At 46.2% G+C, this 17,500-nt stretch overlaps 2 protein-coding genes across 2 annotated transcripts in view; both read left to right on the forward strand.

The window, feature by feature from the left end:
- LOC308377285 (extracellular sulfatase Sulf-2-like) overlaps positions 1–7,500 on the forward strand; it is a 139,436-nt gene extending 131,936 nt beyond the window's left edge. The window contains exons 16-20 of the mRNA XM_080853868.1: positions 667–836; positions 1,783–1,925; positions 2,638–2,761; positions 5,100–5,133; positions 6,424–7,500. Of these exons, the coding sequence (XP_080709994.1) occupies positions 667–836; positions 1,783–1,925; positions 2,638–2,761; positions 5,100–5,133; positions 6,424–7,162 (1,210 nt within the window). The 3' untranslated portion in view covers positions 7,163–7,500. The remainder of the gene's footprint in view (positions 1–666; positions 837–1,782; positions 1,926–2,637; positions 2,762–5,099; positions 5,134–6,423) is intronic.
- A 2,472-nt stretch (positions 7,501–9,972) lies between these two features.
- Positions 9,973–17,500, forward strand: part of arhgap46b (Rho GTPase activating protein 46b) — an 89,750-nt gene continuing 82,222 nt past the window's right edge. The window contains exon 1 of the mRNA XM_080854155.1: positions 9,973–10,131. Within this exon, the coding sequence (XP_080710281.1) occupies positions 10,118–10,131 (14 nt within the window). The 5' untranslated portion in view covers positions 9,973–10,117. The remainder of the gene's footprint in view (positions 10,132–17,500) is intronic.

The following is a 17,500-nucleotide window of genomic DNA, read 5'->3' on the forward strand; positions in this document are numbered from 1 at the left end:
TGCATGCGCATGCGTGCGTTTGTGGCCAAACAGATTTATAACTCTTTGGCTGGATACATATTGTATAAGTGTCGTTTGTTTGTGTGGTGTGCAGGTGTATGGTACATATTGTATGTGCATTTCATGAATGGTGGTTTATCTGGAGTAAGACAGACATGAAGCATAAGCAGCAGCGATATGTGCAGGGTTGAGGAGTATCCAGTTACACGTAATCGAGTTACGTAATCAAATTACAAAAATAATGTAATTGTATTCTGTTATAGTTACTGAGGAGAAATCTGTAAATTAAATTACAGTTATTAACCAAAATGTTGGTGATTAAAAGGGGGTCTTTAAAAAGTAAAAAGTCAAAAGTTTTAAACTTTAAATATGGAATATAACATTCCTAATGTTGCTTTGCATCTTTTCGCCATGTAGACAGGCTCCATTCAGTTGGCAGTATGTGCTATAATTTTAAACTTACTGTGATTCATCAGATTTTCAATAAAACCACCATGGCCAACATAATTGACTGTCAGCTTGTAAGTTGAAGTGCTCAGTCAACTTGCACACTTGGGAATCCAACTTAGTTCTGTGTCAGGTGTATGTTGGACTCCCTCAGATAACCATTTAATAACAAAATGTGTGTGTGTGTGTGTGTGTGTGTGTGTGTGTGTGTGTGTGCAGGAAGGCTGAGAAGAAGGATAAGAAGCAGTGGCTGCTTCAGGAGCAGAAGCGGAGGAAGAAGATGAGGAAGCTGCTGAAGCGTCTCCGTAACAACGACACCTGCAGCATGCCTGGCCTCACCTGCTTCACACACGACAACCAGCACTGGGCCACAGCCCCCTTCTGGACCAGTGAGTGGATCTCTCACATATACACACACACACATACACACACACACACACACACACACATACACACACACACACACACACACACACACACACACACACTCTCACACACACACACTACACGCTCTTCACACACGACAACCAGCACTGGGCCACAGCCCCCTTCTGGACCAGTGAGTGGATCTCTCACATATACACACACACACACACACACACACAGACACACTCAAACACACACACACACACACACACACACAGACACACTACACGCTCTTCACACACGACAACCAGCACTGGGCCACAGCCCCCTTCTGGACCAGTGAGTGGATCTCTCACTCAAATACACACACACACACACACACTACACGCTCTCACACACGCACACACAGACACACACACACACACACTACACGCTCTCACACACGCACACACACACCCACACACACGACAACCAGCACTTGGACACAGCCCCCTTCTGGACCAGTGAGTGTATCTCTCACATATACACACACACTCTCTCTCACCCACACACACACACACACACACACACACGCTCTCTGTCACAATCACACCCACTCAAACCCACATATACACGCTCCTTCTCTCTCTCTCTCTCTCACACACACACACACACACACACACACATACACACACACAAACACGCTCTCTCTCACACACACACGCAATAAACAATGACAGATACTCTCTTTTGCACCAGTAAATGTATCACATGCTTGCATATACACACGATGATCCTCTCTCCTAATCAGGGCAGCACACATAAATATAGAGAGAAAGAGAGAGAGAGAGAGAGAGAGAGAGAGAGTGTGTGTGTGTGTGTGTGTGTGTGTGTGTTTATAACATAGCCATGTGCGTCTTAGATGATGTATTTCCCATCTGAAGGAGCTTCATGTCTAACTGTGCTCTTCCCTCTTCTCCCTCCCTCCAGTGGGGCCTTTCTGTGCGTGCACCAGTGCCAACAACAACACCTACTGGTGCCTGCGCACCATCAACGAGACACACAACTTCCTCTTCTGTGAGTTTGCCACCGGCTTCCTGGAGTTCTTCGACCTCAACATCGACCCTTACCAGGTGTGTTCCTCCTCAGCGTCTCTCCCTCATCCTCTCCATAGCTACTGGTCCATAGCAACTGGTCTAAAAACAGTGGAACCACCAAGACATACTGTTCAGGCTTTTCCGATTATGCACACATATCGTAATATTGTGCTATGAAATATGGAAGGGATAATGTATTGTCCGGAGGTCATTCTCCAAAAAGAATTCCCGACGGGGCGAACAACACCCCGACGCGCGACGGACAATACATTATCCCGCTTATTATACGGTAACTTGCCAAAAACGATAGAATACATTCCTCCAACATACCTCTTTTTAATTTAGTTGCCGTTTCATGAGTCCCGTTTAGAAAGAAATAGTTCTTCAAGCAAATAGAACTTTGAAGTTTCAGGTGTTGCATAGCAACCCATTACTTGCTGACTTCAAATGACTGTCTACTGTTGCGTTAAAATGACTGGACTTCTGGCGGAATGATATGAAAGATGTGAATTAGAAGTACAAAACCCGTTGCCAATGACAGCGGTCATTATCTTTTCGCAGCGGTATGTTAGCAGGAATTAATGTTAGGTATGACGTAGGGATGGCCCATTCAAATCAACGGTACTTTTTGGAACATTCTGAAGAGCCGTATAATAAAACCCTATATTGTGCATTGGGATTATTTCTAGACTAGTTTACTCCTGGCATCGTACGGTATAACAACCCCCCATCCCCTCTCTCTCTGCAGCTGATTAATGCGGTGAACACTCTGGACCGGCATGTCCTTAACGAGCTGCACATTCAGCTGATGGAGCTGCGTGGCTGTAAAGGACACAAGCAGTGCAACCCTCGCACACGCAGCCTGGACCTGGGTGAGTCACTGCATTCAAACTCACAAATGTACACGCATAACACACTCATACACACATCCATTCACACGCATACTCTTCACAGGCACACACACACATATACAGTACACTCACACTTGCAGTGGGACACCAAGCGTATAACATACAGTGCATAGACATGTAAATACTAATCCAAATTGGCATCCAAATACACACCAATAAGAGCACACTCACACACACACACACACACAAAGACACACACACACACACACACACACACACCCACACCCACATTCAGACACCCATAGGCACACTCATCTGTAGAGTGAGATGGCGAATGTGTTCTGCCTGGCATCCTCATCATCCTCATTGCCACCAGACCCCAGCCCCTGCATCGCTTTTTGTCCTCCTTGTTTGTCACACACACAAACATACCAACACACACACACACACACACACACACACACCCTACCTCCCTCATGATACCCTGACCCAGATGTATGAGCAAGTGGAGTCCACAGGTAATGTCATCAGCAATGATTCTGCTTACAAAAAAGCACTGACAAAAGGCTACAGATGTTGCAGGACGCTACTTTTTCTTGAGTGAAGCAAAATGGATTGAATGCACCCTCCTAATGATGGCAATATAATAATATACAGTGGCATGCAAAAGGGTCTATATTTCTGTGACTGAATAGTTAAGAGGGTAGAAGATGACCTGATCTACAAAAGGCATACAGTTGAAGAGGAAACATACCTTACAAAATTGATCTAGATAAGTGGATTGTGGAGTGGAAAACGGAAAGGAGCATCACACAAAGTTTGGGCATCCCAAGAGATTCGAGCCTCAGACCTTCATTAGCCTGTTAGCTTATTGTTAGCTGTGCTTTGTCACACACTTTACAGTCATCATTAGGAAAGGCCATGTGATGCAAATGTCCTAGCTTTATAAATACTCTGACTCTTTTAAACCTTCAACAATCAGCAGCCATGGGCTCCTCCAAGCAGCTGCCTAGCACTCTGACCGTTAAAGTAATGGATGCCCACAAAGCGTTTGAAGGCTATTAGAAGATAGCAAAACATTTTCAGGTATCCATTACCTCAGTTTGTTATGTAATTAAGAAGTAGCAGTTAACAGGAAAGGTGGAAGTCAAGTCTGGTCTGGAAGACCAAGAAAACTTTCAGAGAGAACTGCTCGTAAGATTGCTAGAAAGGAATATCAAAATCCCCATTTGACTGCAAAAGACCTTAAGGAAGATTGAGCAGACTCTGGAGTGGTGGTGCACTGTTCTACTGGGCAGCAACAGCTTTGGAAAAATGCCCTTCATGGGTCATGAGAAGAAAACCTTTCCTCTATCTTCACCAGAAAAATTCAGTGTCAGAGGTTTGCAAAGGAACATCTAAACAAGCCTGTGGACTGATGAGGTTAAAATATAACTTTTTGGACACAATGAGCAAAGGCATATTTGGAGAAAAAGGGTGTTTAATGACAACTCTCCAACTGGGAGTGGATCAGTCGTGCTTTGGGCTTGTGGGTGACACAGGGGATATTTCATTGGTAGAGGGAAGAATGGATACATCGAAATACAGCAAACATCACACAGTCTGTAAAAAGCTAAAGATGAAAAGAGGATGGCTTCTACAACAGGATAATGATCCTAAACACACCTCAAAATCCAGACCTAAACATCGTCCTAAATCTGTGGAAAGACCTCAACAGAGCAGTGCATGCAAGACGGCCGAAGAACTTCACTGAACCAGAAGCCTTTTGGAACAAAGAATGGGTGAAAATCCCAAACAAGAACAAACAAGAAGAAACACTCTTAGTTGGATAGAAAAACAATATTTGAACAGGCTGTGCCACCTGTCAAAGGAGATGCACTGCACTAGGCAAAGTGCTGGTCATGCAGGACGCCCAGATTACTGCTTCAGGCCCTTTGCCTTTTTTTTTTTTTTTTTAATGTTAAGGATGGGGGGGGGGGAAAGGAATCTTGCCTAAAATATTAAAGAAATGGGTAATCTTTACCTTTGGAAATCAGGTCATCTTTTGCTCGCAGACATTTGCATGCCACTGTAATTGTATTGTATTACATAATTAATACGGAGCTGAATTCACGTTCACAATCAATAGAAATGTTTTTTTGTGTGAGTGTCGTCATTTTGTTTTCATTTGTGTTGAATTGAGTTTTGTTTCAAAAGCTAAACAAAGTTTCTGGGTTTTGGGTGTGATTCTGTGACTGGCGTGAAGGTTTGGGCCTTCTCATGATTGGCCAATCACCCAAAGTGGGCCCATGGGTGTTCTGATGTGACCCTCTCTGCCCTAATATACCCTCTCTAACCAATGATGTTGTCTCTTCTTCAGGCGGTAAAGAGCGCAGCAGCTATGATGAATACAGGTATCTTCCCTCCTCCAAAGAGTTTGATCTCAACACATCACAATAGCACCCAGATCGACACTCAGTACAGAACACACACACACACACACACACACACATGGAATCACACCGATAAGAAATGGTTTGGAAATACAGTGGTGTATTGAAAATGTGAGGTATTGGATGCCAAACCCCACGCTGTAAAGATAACTCCAGCGATAGCATTGGTCCTCTGAGGCGGTGGGGACACTCTTACTCTTTATCTTTTCCCTCCTCACACTCTCTGTTTGGCCTCTTGCATGACTCTGCTCACCACTGAGTGTGTGCTGTTTCTGTAGGCTGTGTGTGTGTGTGTGTGTTTGTGTGTGTGTGTGTGTGTGTGTGTGCACGCTTGACAGAGAGATACATGGAGAGAGTGTGTATGTGAGTGTGTGCGTGTGTGTGTGTGTGTGTGTGTGTGTGTGTGTGTATACGAATGGATTCTCGTCTGCTTTTGCGGGGCAGGGTAACAGTCTGTCTTGTTGTTGCTTGTCGCATTAGGCAGTTTCACCGTCGCAAGTGGCCTAAAGTGAAGAAGCCCGTCTCCAAATCACTGTGAGTTTGGAAACCCTGCTGTCATCACTGGGGACTCGATGCCACCACCAAGCCACTATCAGACTTCCTAACTCACCATTTTCTTTTCTTTTCTTCTCCTTTTTTTATCTACTCTTTTTCCTCCGCCTGTTGATCTGTTTCTTCTGTGCATTTTTTCCTTTGGCTTGCATGATTGCATTTGGCTTGTCTGAGCCATCCGACTTTTTGACTTCTCCTGATTGCATGCAGCCAGGGCTGCTCTGCTCTGCTCCCATACTATGCTGTTCTGTTTCCGGCCACCAGAGGGCGCCATTCATCCACCATGCCCCCCTGTCCACTGCCATTCAATCCCTATACTGTATACACCACTGATCACTTTAAGACAACACTAATCCACTTTAATCTTGATTTAAATGATTTCTCTCTCTCTCTTATTCTCCTCACTCCACCCCTTCGGCCTCTACGTGATTACAGTAATTGGTCAGATCCAACTCCTCAACAACATCTACTGATCATTCCAACAAACACATTTCAAGTATCCATGGCTACTTCATGACTCAGCTTACCATTTCAGTGAACAGGAAGCAGTGTGGATGTTTTTAGCTTTTGTTGAAGTGCCCTCACATTGCTTTACATTGTGGGAGGATTTGGAGGTGTGTTTGTGTGTATGTGTCAAGGTTTTGGATGTAACTGAGGTCCGTATGTGTGTGTGTGTGTGTTTGTATCTGCAGAGGACAGATTTGGGAGGGCTGGGAGGGTTAACACCCCTAAGGAGTCAGCCCCAGCCAAGCCGGACCGGTATCCCGGGACATCCAACTGGTCAGAACTTGAACCCATGTACAAACTCGACGAGCATGCCTACGATCTCAAACTGGACTTCAACATCAGCCTGGAGGACTGGACCAACTTCAGCGGCGCTGTGGACAGGATGTTTGCGTTGCTCAGCAACGACAACCAGCCCGACCCCCGGCGCCGCCCACTTGAGCCGGACATGATGGGGGAGGAGGGCGGGAGGAGGGGAGGTGGCCACGCCCTGGTCTCCTCCACCAGCCAATCGGCTTCGGCCATCTACCTGACCACTCTGGCCACGCCTGCTCTGCTGCTGAGGGAGGCGGGGGCTGGGGCCCTGAGAGAGGCTCTGGGACTTAACCGGGCTCCGGGCCCCTCTTCCTCCTCCTCCTCCTCCGCCACATCCTCCTCTTCTTCGTCCAATTCCGTCTCCACGACTCCTTTAGAGGAGGAGAGGGGCACCTGGGAGGCCTCCTCCCGCCTCCTGGACAAATTCCTGGAAGAGAACAAGAATGCCCTACCCGAGGAGGAGGATGAGGAGGATGATGAAGACGAGGGAGGGGAAGAGGAGGGTGGGGGCGTGGAAGAGGAGCCCCTTAGGAGAAGGACGGTGCGACGGAGGTTCCGCCCCTCCCTCTGTGACTGCAGCAAATTCCTAAAGGACTCTAGAGATGGGGGCTCCATCTGACTTTGAGAGCCAGCGACCCCCTTCCATGCCCCGGCCCACCCCACAGACAAACACCTTCCTCCCAGCCCTCTTCTTTGACCCTAGCACTTGGTCCCCTGGGCAAAGCCAGGTGGCTTGGAACTCAAACCATCCCCCCTACCGGCTCCGTCCTTCACCTGCTCCGTCTTGTCCAGCAATGCCCAGATCCCAGGGCTGACCCTGTGACCCCTAGCCTATAGCCCATAGCCCATCTCACAGCAGCCCATCTACTGGCCCGGGTACCTCAGAGGTTCCACACTGAAAACTAACAGTAGGAGGCGTAGGCATGGAACATAGCACACATACTGAATAAGGAAGTAAAAAACACATATGAAATGTTTTCAGTGTTTTAAAATTTTGCGGGATTTTTTTTTGGGGGGGAGGGGCGGGGGGGTTGGGGGGTGGATTCCCAAATTCATCAAGTTATACTAGGACAGATTTATTTTATGACCATGTTAACATGATCTTACTCATGGGTTTTTTATGATTATTGATTTTATATTATAGTCATTTGTGACTGCCAAACCACCCCCACACCCTTTTCCTAGCACAGCTTCAGTGTTTGTGGCACATTGAGTTATCTATGAGAAATGCTATTTTTTATCAGCAACCTTGTGCGACTTGCACAGTGAAAACACGGTGGCTTTGTTGTAATTCAACTTGATTGGTGTGATCTCTGTGTGTGTGTGTGTGTGTGTGTATGTGTGTGTGTTGTAACCATTGTGGCATAAGTTCAGCCAGTCACAACACACCAAGCTGCCCCCCCCCCCCCCCCCAAAAAAAATGTGGCCAACGCATTCCAAGTTACACGCACACACCCACATACACTCATACACACACGTGCAGGCCCTATTTCATGGGGTGTGTAGGGGAATGTATGTAATAGGTTGTAGAAATGACCGTGTTGACATGGCGTCATGTTATGCTCCAGTGCCATCCATTTACAGTGTTGCAGCTATGTTTTCCTTCATCATATTTGTTTTTTTTCTGTTAGTTTTTAGAAAATGAAAATTGAAAAAAAAAAGAAAAAAAAGACAACAACAATATTTTTAGATGTGTCATCATTGTCAATGTTGTTACCTAAATGTGCCCGATGGTTGACATTTTGTTCATGAACAAATGAAAAAGAAGTTATTGGACACCAATCCTATATATACCTTTGCATTTGAGTGGCTTTCCACGATTCTACCTACTCCAACACTTTACAGAGTAAAAGGATCCTCTTAAATTGCCTCTGTCTCAGTGGCCAAACACAGGCTTGGCCCAGCCTGCTTACACTGACTCCATAAGGCCCAGCATCACATTCTGTGACTTTTTTCTTGCAATCACACACAATGAACCACACTGTTCCTCAATGGGCTCCTACAGCCTTTACTTTCACAGCCACAGAAGAGACCTCTGACTCGTGCAGTGCATTGCTTTCAATCTGTAAAACTGGGGGGGTTATTTCCCCACCTAGGAACCTGCAGCTTTCAGATCTTAATGCGATGATTTGACATAAATCTTTCAAACAAAAGTGTGCATTCGCTAATGTGATTTAACACAGTCATACATTCTGTGAAGAAAAAACTCACCGCCACTGGGCCAGTGTTCCTGGTCAATTACCCCTGCTTAACATGGTGCTATTACGTTCTGGTAAACAAATCTATATAAAACTTGCTGTGTGTGTTTGAATGTATGTTTGCCATTCGTTTAAATGTTTTAAAATATATTTTATAGTACACAGAACAGAAGATCCTCTACAGTGATATGCTCCATGCCGTGAGATGAGATCAATTCTTACCTGATTGATTTTATAGCCGCACTATGAATGCCACCCTAAAACCCTGCCAATCTGGACTGAACAGAGTTTTGTACAAGATGGTGTGTCGTTTGAATTGTATGGTCCCTCTGCCTGATTAATATAAATAACTGAATGAATTAAATAATTGAGTAACATGAAGACGAAGAGGATGGCTGAGAAAGGAATTAAACTTTTCCTCTGCACTTTTAAAGGGACTGCTGTATATGAAAGAAGAATAGAGATGGGTTTTAACATAACAATGACTTGTACAGTTACATAGATTTATCATTCCTCTATTTTTGTTTCTTTTGGTTCACCAGTGGACATTTAATAGCAGTTATTAGTTTGTGAATAAAGTGTTGAATGCCCAAACACTGCTTTTTACAACTGATTTTTGTGTCCATTTATTTCAAGTGGCCTTGGCGGACTCAGCTGGGAACACATACACACACAGAGGCTACATAAATAGTAACATTGGTTTTGGCAAATATGAATAATGTACTTTTACAGTACTGTATTTATCTTACTATCTTACTTATCTTATTCCTACTACTGGAAAGGCAGAACATTGTACTTATAATATCCTAACATATTGACAGTTATTGCCAGTCCAGTAACCCATATCTGCTGTATTTGTGTGTGTAAATAAGCTAGATGTCAGAAACTCCCAAATGTTACTGTATACGTTTAAATTGGGCTTGACTGGAAGTCAATGGTCCGTCCATTTTGATTATCGTTAAAGGATAGCCTAAGTTTCAGAGATCCTTCAGCCTTTTGTTTCATACGCATCAAAGCTGGCAGGACTTGCTGAAAGGTTGTCAGTTTCACATGTAACTCTGTGAGACTCGTCGCTAGATGACGCTAAAGAGCTCGTCGTGTTAGGATAGAAGGAATTCTTCGCTACACAAAACACGGTCGTGTGTGATACAGTACTGATATCAGATTACACACCATATGAACCCTTACAGCACGGGGTAGACCGAGCCCATCGAGGGGAGGGCGGGGGAAACTGACCGTTTACCTCACTCGCTCTGTCGGGCAGTGCTGAGGGAGAATCCACATAGGGTTGGCCACATATCGTCTTCTTTAGTCGTGTGGGAAAACTGCGAGCTTTACTTTCATTTCAACTTTTTTGTTCGTACAATGTGAAGAAAATGACCGAGCCAAGGTAAGACATTTAAATTTCATAGATCCTTCAGTATGACTAGCCTAATTCAAATCTGTTAGAATTGCTTAATCATTTCGATGAGTTGTATCTACTCTTATGGAAACGCTTCATTCATGGAAGTTGGTTGCACTGTAGGCTATACACTTCTACAAACTTTGACGGATACAATTTGTTGCACTAAAGCGAAGCCATCACTACGTCTGCAAATGGATCAAATAAAGTTGCGGAATAATATAGTTGGCTGTGAAATAAATGGTACTGATTTGCAAATCAAATGTTGGTGGTACACCTGGCAATGTACGTGTCAGAAAGTTTTATTTTACATTCAAATGTCAGAACCATGCTGTCAGAATAGTAGGCTATAACATAGCTACTACGATTGACTGGCAGACAAGTCTGTGTGTTGCCAGTGTAACAGCAATGCTCTGATCAGCTGAGCACTTACCTATGTTAAAGTCTTCTAATACTGAGGTGTTCTTTGCTGATTACACCTGAAGCCTTGTCCACTATTTCAATTTTGGCAAAATACCAGAAACTAGATTGTTTGGTTGAAGTTTGCTGGTAAGTATTTGGAAACAATTAGTTATTGCCTAAGGAAAGCCCAGTCCGGTCAAGATGCAGATTCACATTGGACGAAAAGGCTACATTTGTGGACGGATTAATACATTAGTTGGGTAACAGGGTGCTGAACTTGGCTAGCGTGCGGGAGAACAGATGCTTTTTGGGGACAGGCTATAGGGGCCGGTTTTGCACGGTTCAGCAAACTTTGCTCTACTGCCCCAGACTGCCACTCACGCATATGCCTCGTCTCCCAGGTGTCAACGTCAGTCTCACTACATTTCGGTTTCGATCGTGTATGTATGTATCTGTTGTTCACTAATTGCCTCATCATCACACGCAGTCAGTTCTTGGTGCAGGCAACCAGTACTTATGACGTGAAATTGAAATCTTTTACCCTGTCAACGAAATCAATTAGATCTTTGGATCATATAGGTTTACAGTTTGTTATTTGGCCTACACTTAACATGTTCATTAAGTGTAATAGCAACGATGTTCCTCTAGAATGAATGTACAGATACAATTTAGTGTACGATATGAAAGGAATAGATTATATTGCACATCTCACAACTGTGTGTTATCAGCTTCCTTGGAAAGTCAGTGCCGCCTACTTAAAATAGATAATGATTGCACAACCCTCAGGCCTCTTTTGTTTCAGTGTGCGCAAATGTGTGTTGAAAGTTGCAGCTGAGGTTGGGTAGGGTGGCTACAAATGCCAAAACTATGCTTTGTTGTGGCGCAGAAAACGCAGAGGCTGGTTTGGTCGCTTGTGGTAGCTATTTAATTACTAGTTTCCACTTTAGAATCTTCTCAGATGAAATTACAAATTGGCTTGGCTGGACCCTGCAGCCTAGAACTGAAACCAAAAACAACGCTCCTCCCGTAATGTCGTCCCAGTTGGGCTGTATCTTCCAACTCTGTGGCATTCTCCTTTTGGAACTGGGCCCTTGGCTGCTGCTTCTGCTGCTGCTGCTGCTGTTGTGTGTGTGTGTGTGTGTGTGTGTGTGTGTGTGTGTGTGTGTGTGTGTGTGTGTGTGTCTTCTATAACTCTAACTATAGTCTCACTCCAGCCGTTCAACTGTTCTTGTTCTTGTGGATAGATATTTTTTAATGTATGTTCTCCCATAAGGATGACAGAAAGTGTAGACATGATCTTAGTGATGGTAAACGGCAGGCGGTTCTCTCCTTTAATATGCACCAAATGGATCTGAATATTAATCCAGTAGTTATGAAATGATTTCACTTTTTCAAACTCAACTGACAACCCACCTCTATCATGTCATTCATTTCTGCCTGGTTTTGTCTCTTTTTGAGCATGAATTTGGTGTGTGTTTATGTTTGTGTGTGTGTTTGTGTGATTTTTTTGAAGTCAGCTCTGTTTGATGACCTACTTTTTGTGCTGACCACAGGTTTGGGCTGAAAAGTGCCATTGTGGGCCCAGCACCTCTAACAGAGCATCCTATTAGCTGACCATTGTGGAGATGCTACCTGACCAGTCATGGAGAGATAGCCATGAGAGGACGCAGGGTATGGGGGGTGGGGGGGCATTAGAGGGGGACAGTGGGAGGGGACCCTTGTTTGGGAGGACAACAATAGGGATGTCCCCCCCAGCTAAATGAGTAGGGCCCTCTGACAGCTGGCCCAGTGGAGAGCTGGTCATGAATTAGTGATCAGCCTTTTCTAATCTCCTCCAGGCACTGTGGACAAGGCTTCAACTCCTAGTGAAAGTCCTCCATTATTGGAGCACAGAGAGGTGTCTATGAATAGTGCTGTCTGGAGGAAAAAGGGGGGGGGGGGATTCTGTCTACTGTAGATTTTTTTTACAGAATAGTCTGCTTAGGAGACCTGTATTGTGTGTTGGAGAACACAATATGTCACCCAACTGGGGTGTAGAACCCAAACCCCTGTACAACTAGCCAAGTGCCCTCCCCCCTCCCTCTGTGGGGTGACAGTCCTGTAATTGCCCAGTAGGCGCATGTCTGCGGTCGTCTGGAAACGACTGCCCCAGAGTCAAGTCGAGTACTCCTGCAGCGTTGATACAAAAATGACTCCCAGCTCCGACTGGAGTTTGGCTGTAGGCACCACGAGCGAGGTGGTCTGCTTAGACTGCCGTTCCTGTAGACAGTCTGTGAAAGCTTTCCTCATTAAGATGGTCAGACAGGAGCCTGTTTAAAGGCCATTAGCCCTGCCAGAGCTCGTTCCGGGACATTGACTCTGCTTTTGGGCCGTGGCGTGGCACTGAGAGAGGTTTTTATGTGGACGGGGAGGAAAAAGTGTGCTAGCTGCTCTGCATGACATTGCACATTGTATGCTAGAGCCATTATTCTAGAATGTTCGGTGTTGTGCTCTACAAAGTGCTGGTTGTTGTCAGGGGCTGGTGTTTCCCCTTGAGGACAGATCTTCGGAAACAAGATGTTGCTCAGGGAATTTTTTGGAGAACATGTCAACCACACGTTCTTTAGAGGTCCCAAAGTCTGGGAACACTTAGATGGAATTGGGGAGAATGGGACTGACCCAACTGTGAGAGGGCAGGGGGGGGGGGTCGGGTCCTTAAGGGAGACAGCAAAGTGGTAAGACCTTGTAAACCCATGAGCAATCAGACTGTTCCGCCTCCCCTCATCTTTCCTGATTCTGATCCCTCTAAACACACACACACACACACACACACACATACACACACACACACACACACACACACACACAAACACACACACTCTATATCCTTCTTAACGCCCCTGGGCCCGTCCGCTGTCCCCTGCCTTTGCAGTGGCCCTTATAAATCCTCTCTAATTGAAAAAGCTCAGTTTAATAACTACTGCAGAGGCTCAGTGAAAGTGAGCGTGTCCCTTTCCAGCTTATAGATCCCCCCTCCTACGCACACACACACGGCACACGCACACACACACACACACAAGGTTCCCACAGCGGTAGCAGTGTCAACTCTGTTCAGTCCAGCAGATGTTTCCTCCATCGCATACACACTCATTCATACTAATTAAAACCTCAGGTCCACATGCCCTGCTGTTTTTGTCAAGACAGTCGGTCCAAAAATGAATACCTCTCATTCTCTCTGGCTCTCTCTGTCTCTCCACCCGGCAGGGCTTGTTTACTCTGTGAGGTTAAAGGTGCTGTACCAGGTGACCCTGTTTTTTGGGGGGTTAGGGGTATTGTGTTGCCCATGAAATGGTGTGACCTGATGAGGAGGTTAGGGTCAGAGTGTGCTCAAGAGCTCTGAGGGACAGATAAACTGGTGGACCTTCATGAGCCCTAACCGTATTGTTTGGGGCATGATTTTCCAGTGCATCACAGTTTGAATAAAAATAGAAAGCAATACAAAAAAATCCCCATTTTCCAAAGAGTGTTTTGGTGTTGGATGTAGGTAGGCTCCCGGTGAGACCAGGTGTTGCCACAGACGTGTTCTGTCATGCTGGGCAAAGCAGCACTCGCACTCACACCCCACCCCCCACCCAGGTGACACGGTCAAGACAAAAAACTTTAACCGACATCTCCACGGTAACGCGCGACAGACCTCTCGAGATGGATTGGTTTTCAACGCAGGCCGCATTTGGGGCGTGAGAGAGAGAGAGAGAGAGGCCGAGCCTCGAGGCTTTGTGTCCGTCTGTTTGCCGTGCGAGTGCTGAGTAATCCCTCAAAGTCCACAGAGGAGCCTAGCCTGAGCGTCTGGCTCTGCGCTCTTAAGGCCTCTAGTCTCTCTGGTTGTCTGAGGGTGTTCACGCTGCATTAACAGATATACGGCCAGGGATCTCCTGGTCTCCAGTCGGTCACGGCCTGTTTGCTGGCCATCCTGAGGGCGAGGTGGGATGAGGCCTTGTCGTTTTTTCTCTTCACTGATCGTTGTCCTCCTCATCAGGCTTTGCATGGCTGATTAAATGTTGCTGTTTTAGCTTCTTGTCTGACATATGAGGACATGTTTTGATATTATATGTTTTTTAGGGTGTGTTAACTGGCATTAAAGGTAAAGGTTAGGTATTTGGCGGACGCTTTTGTCCAAAGGGACTCACAAAGGCACCCTGCATTGGCATGGAATCAAACCCTAGCTTGGAGGTTAGCAGTGCTAACCACTGTATCATCAACACATCATAAAACCAGTTTTAAACAAGTTAGTCATCCGTGTAGGCAGACACAGATCACTGAGATGCCAGTTGAACTCTTAACTGACCATGCCACACACACACACACACACACACACACAGGCACACGCACACACACACACACACACACACACACACACACACACACACACGCACACACACGCACACATACAAACGCACACATACACACACACACACACACACACACTCACATACATGCACACACATATATATATATATATATATATACATATATGCACACATTAAGAAACATATTCGCATATTCTCAAACTCCCATGCATGTTTGTACACACACACATGTCGATACATCCAAACATACACATACCCCGAACTGGTCTGGGTGAAACGTGGGCATTCTTTTGTCCTTTTTAACGACTGCTTGTTACATTAAAAATAGTTCCCCTCTGACCCTGACCTGCACTGAAGGCCGAGCCTGTATGCCTCAGCGCTTTTTAGAAAGGGAAAAGAATTCCACCCTGACCACTGGGGACCTCCAGGGTCTGGACCAAACGGCCGCCTTCCTTCCTGACCGCCTGTCCCTGCCCCGGTGAGTCTGTGCGTGTGTGTGTGTGTGTGTTGGGGGGGACATCCCCTCTGCCCCCCCCCCCTGTCTCCAGCCCTCTGTTTACAGAGGAGGTGGAATGTGTGGCACCTTCCCACCTGACAAGCGTAGCAGTGAAGGAGCAGCTGGGAGACAGAGGGCCTTTCCCAGCATGTTAGCACAGCAGGGCTGCAGGGGCAAATGGCTCCCACACCCTATCACTCCCACACCATATCACCTGTGACCTGTCGCCACTCCTGATTGAGAAGGCTGGCCCCAATGGCATGTACTGATGCGGAAGTTTGTTGTTAAAGGTTCAAGGTAAAAGTTTTGACTGTTTATCTCTTCTCACCTCCACTGTTTTGAGTTGTGGCATAGCAAAGGATTAGGGAACCCTAAAATGTGGAACATACCAAGCAGAATGGCTTCTTGAAATAGAGGTGGAATAGAGATTGATGTTTTTTCATGGGGCCAACCATTTCAATCTAGTCCCCTTTGGCTTGTCGTCAGCACCAGTCAAGACCATGGTATCCTTCCCCCAGTTAGCCCTGATCAGCCCCAAACACACACACACATCCTGCCCTTCACACTCTGGGGCAAAACCTCTGAACCGGACCAGTTAGCCCCTAACCCCGGGGCCAGGCTCGGCGGATGGGTCCCGCGGGAAGCCCAATCTCTCTGTGGTCGTTACCAACCTGAGGGAGCAGGCATGGCGGGCGCTTATGGAGATGACAATCTGTGCCATTGTCTGTGCTAACCAGTGTGGCTGGAGCTGGAGCTGGAGCTGGAGCTGCCGCTCAGGAATGTTAATACCTTTAATTGTAATGGATCCCAGATTAGGGAGTTTCTCACTAGTCAAGGGGCTGGAAAATGAGCTCCATACTGGGCCTGGTGCCATGAGAATGCAGTGGGGAGGGGGTTCTCTTAAGGTCTCTCTCTCCCCCCTTCTCTCCCGTCCTCTCTCTCTCTCTCTCTCATTTCTTGTCTCTCTTTCGTTTCTCCCCCCCCCCCCCCCCCTCTCTCTTTCTGATCTGTTTCAATGGCGTATTGCGGTATTATGGTATAGGCTAGTAGCCAAAGGATGCCCTTGGCCTGATCTGTATAAGGACTCAGGAGATGGATGAGTGGGCCATCGATCATCTCAGTATCAAGCTGTAATTTCCATCTTTTTTAAAGATCCCACAAGTTGGAAGACAGGCTGTGACTCGAGTTTAACCCCCCCCCCCCCCCCCCAAACAATATGCGATGACATTTTAACCACTGGTCTTAACAGTGTTATTTGATATCAAAACTCTAAGAGAATAACTGTTTTCCACCAGCCATTCCCTTAGTCTTTTAGCTACCCTTTCCTCTGATGTTGCAGATCAAATGGCATAGTTGGTGCAAAGGACATGAGTAAGTGTGAAATGATTAACTGCTAAATTGTGCTGTTCCTTGTTTTGATGCAGAAGGCAGGGAATTATGCAAATGGTTGGATCATTTGCATCGAGCAGCAACCATTAAACATTTATGTGGAGTCAAGGGAGGTTCTTTCATCCTGTTATATCCTATAGTTTTGTTTGCCTGGCGAGTTTAAATAGATACACTGGCATCTCCCAATAAAGCACTGTGTAAAACACAGCCAACAACATCAAACCTAATCACATTTACAGTGCGGCTCGGTGTAATTTGATCAAACAGCACCATCAGAAATAAATCTACTAATCCAACTGTAAGTAGTTCTCACTGAACGCACGCAAAGCCTTATGAGCTTTGCCATCCAAAGGAATACTCATCGGATACATAATCATGCGTATGTCTTCTACATGTGTCTATATCCCACTGAAGGGCCTGGTGAGGCCCCAGACAGTGGCTGGGAGGGGAGGCAGATGGGGAGATGATTGCCATGGCTCTGGGCCTACAGCACATACAGGCCTGCTGTCTCCTGCATCTCTCAAACGTCAGAGGAAAACAGATCAATCTGAGTGTGGGTCACTCCTGGGGGAGAAAGAGGTGGTGTGGGGGGAGGAGAGGGTGGCATGGGGTGGGGAGGAGGCGGTGTGGGGTGAGTGTGTGTGTGCTGGCAGTAGGTGCTGCGCTCGGCCTCAGTCAGCTCAAGGACAGTGTGGGGTCATTACCGCTCTGTTGACTCAGTGGC

This window comes from Sprattus sprattus (genome assembly GCF_963457725.1).
Source record: "Sprattus sprattus genome assembly, chromosome: 16".
Taxonomy (NCBI): Eukaryota; Metazoa; Chordata; class Actinopteri; order Clupeiformes; family Clupeidae; genus Sprattus; species Sprattus sprattus.